The sequence below is a fragment of the Musca autumnalis genome, unplaced genomic scaffold, assembly GCF_047663935.1.
Source record: "Musca autumnalis isolate F117 unplaced genomic scaffold, ASM4766393v1 scaffold_5, whole genome shotgun sequence".
NCBI lineage: Eukaryota > Metazoa > Arthropoda > Insecta > Diptera > Muscidae > Musca > Musca autumnalis.
Window position 1 is genome coordinate 104,304,144 of NW_027412088.1, and position 3,134 is coordinate 104,307,277.

At 33.6% G+C, this 3,134-nt stretch overlaps 1 protein-coding gene across 1 annotated transcript; it reads right to left on the reverse strand.

Moving 5' to 3' along the window:
* Positions 1-354: 354 nt before the first annotated feature.
* LOC141386719 (cuticular protein 47Eg-like) lies at positions 355-850 on the reverse strand. Its single transcript, XM_073955640.1, has 2 exons — positions 779-850; positions 355-705 (listed from the first exon to the last, which is right to left on the reverse strand). Exons 1-2 carry the CDS (start codon positions 788-790, stop codon positions 355-357), a joined length of 363 nt encoding a protein of 120 aa, XP_073811741.1. The 5' UTR covers positions 791-850.
* Between the last annotated feature and the right edge of the window lie 2,284 nt (positions 851-3,134).

Consider the following 3,134-nt stretch of genomic DNA (forward strand, 5'->3'; position numbering starts at 1 on the left):
CCAGAACCTGTAAGAATCTGCAACTTTTCACCACGAAAACAATTTTTCCTTTAATATACTGAAAAAATAGTAAAAATTAGTAGATTCCTGCAGTTCAGGAACTTTCTTTTCTTTTATCTCTAGTCAATGGTGGTCAGTCGGGCTAAACATAACGTTTAAGGAATTTGAAGATGGTATCGGCTTCTTGTTCTGACTATCCCGATATTACCCTTATACTCTGCGCACTGGGTGATAACTTAGTTATGCATACAATACAGAAGTGTATATGCCTATAAGTATAATATATTCTTTTTTATTTTTTTTAATAAATTTATTTTAAACCACTAGACAAACAAATAACAAATTAATTCAGTTTTAATTGGCTGAAGCTAAACGGTGAGTATTGATGTATTCAATAGCTTTTAGGATGTGTTCTGGGATTGGTGGGGGAGTGGGCAACAAGGGATTGGCAGCATCAACATGGTAACCATTTTCATCAGCGGTGTATTGCAAAGAGACTTGTTCACCTTCAGGAGAGGTGTACGAGTATTCACCCTTTACTACCCAAGTGTCTTCAGCTGCCAAATTACCTTCTTGTTGAGCCTTAATGCTGTTATCGAATTCGTAGGCATATCGGAAGCTGTCTACATTAACTTCAGCATCATTGCGGAGGACATTGGCTTCTTCGTTGGCAGCAACAACGGCCAAAACGCAAGCGAAAACGATCTGTTGGCAATGAACGAAATTATTTTTTAATTGGGGAATAATCAAAATTGGATTCTCTATTCTTAAAACTTACGAAGAATTTCATTTTGTTGAAGTTGTTTGATACAATCGAAAGATGATACTAATAATATCACTATCAATTCACGGCCAATTTATACTGCTATGTGAAATGATGCTTGGTCCAGGGCTTCTGGGAAGAACTTGTTTGTCATGCAAATTATGTAACAACAAACAAATATGCTTATTAATTTAGAATTTTAACACTTATGTATAGTGAATTATGTAGATACATATTTATACATTAGTATCAGATATTTAATTTGATATTCATAAATATTTTAAGATATGCTGGCTTAAAAATAATTTATTATGTGATTTGAGAACTTTTGCTATCTATATACGTATGTACCCACATATGTATGTATATCTAAACAGGTATCAAATTCAAGTTCAGTGTTAATAGTTGCATTACTTCTTTCTTGGTGTTGTAAGTTTAAACTCTGCTGCCAAGAAATTAATCATCAATAGGTGTAAAAAGATAAAACTTTTTTAAAGAAACTATATTGTAATTTAATGTTTCAATAGAAGAGTTATTTTTTTTTGGCTAATGCAACAAGCATTTGTATGAACACATAGCAAACTTAGTGCATTGTTATACCCATCATTAAATTGATAATTGATCATTAAATTGATACAGATTGTATCAAAATTGTGTGTTGGGTCCGTTCTTCTAATGGCGGTGCCGAGGTAGACAAAGTCTTTAACTACGTCAAAATTGTAGATGAACATTGATTGGTTCAGAAATTAATTTTCCAAAATAAAAATTTTTTGTCGTCACAGATTTCTAAATGGGATTCGATAGTAATCGTATTGAAACTAAGGAAATCAAAAATTAGGTCAAAATATTGGAAGGGATTTGGGATTTGGGAACATAAGTAATTTTTCCAAATTTTTGAAAAAATAAAAACAGTATAGTCTCGATAATCCGGACACTCGTCAATCCGGACTACGCGGTAATCCGGAGACTAGAGTTTTTTACATTGTAGACTCTGTAATCCGGACATCACATATTTTTCTTACCCCGACAATCCGGACATTAGAATTGTTTTCGTATCGTGAGAATTAGATTCTTATTTATTTCTGTAACATTTACGTTTTAGGAATAAAAATCGGTCCAAATCTCGACTTTCTAGCTAGCCACTGTTGGCTCAGGTAGACAGTCAATATGGAAATAATTATCTGAATCTGTCGAATGATGTTTCTACCGCTCAACTACTGATGGGTGACTATGATAACCAACAGTATAAAAAAACTAGTGTTGGGTAGCCTAGATCTCTAAAAATTCGTGTTCCTTTCATGTAAAAGAATTAGTTCATTAGCCCTCCGATTAGTGTGAATGTGCCTTGGGAGCAAGGATATTTACCTAGGATATTTACCTAGAAATGTTTAAAACATTTATTTAAAGCTAAACGCGGAAACGAATAAAAAGCTTTTATAGAATTTCAAAAAATTACACTGTGCGACACGAAAAAATTAACCATATTCTGACACCGCAGCGTGATAGAAGACGAAAAATAAGAAGACACGTGTCCCGGCGTTTTTCCCTGTTACTTCGACTTTCGCGGTTATGAGGCCCCAAAGGCCTTTCTATCAAAGCGATCAAAATTTAATCAAACAACCAATTACAAAAATATACCTTCGATCTCAATAAAGAACTTTCTAGAAGATCAGAATCCTGTAGACATAGTACTTTAAGGACAAAATAGCAAAACAAATGCGATTTTTATCCTCTTTTTCGGTTTCTGCTCCATTGAAATTTATCATTCAAAATTCAAGAAAACAATCTACCACAATACAACGGCTGGAAATGTAAAATATGCGCCATAGCCCGATTTAGGTTTTTATGCAAAGAAAATTTGACCACGCCCACTTTTTTAATTTTTATCATTTCTACAAAAACTACTGAACGGATTTTCCTGAAATTGCCAGGGAATGTACAGGGATGGCCCCGGTTAAAATAGACTACAAATTTAGTTGAATTTCGGAAGGGTCCGGGTACTTTCCCTATACCCTATTTCTTTAAAAATGCTATATCTATATAAATAAAAATCAAATGTCGTTTGTTGGTAATGGCATCAGTTGAGAACGGCTGTACCGTTTTGGATAATTTTTTTTTTTGAAATGTTCGTCATAACCCAACTTAGATTTGTATGCAAAGAAAATTTGACCAAGCCCACTTTGCGCCCACTTTTTTAAATTTTAAATATTAATCTTTTCTATAAAAACTACTGAACTGATTTTCCTGAAATTGTCAGGGAATGTACAGCGATGGCCCACGGTGAAAATAGGCTACATATTTTGTTGAATTTCGGAATGGGCGGTTTACTTCCCTTATACCCTATTTCTTTAAAAACGCTATATCTATATTA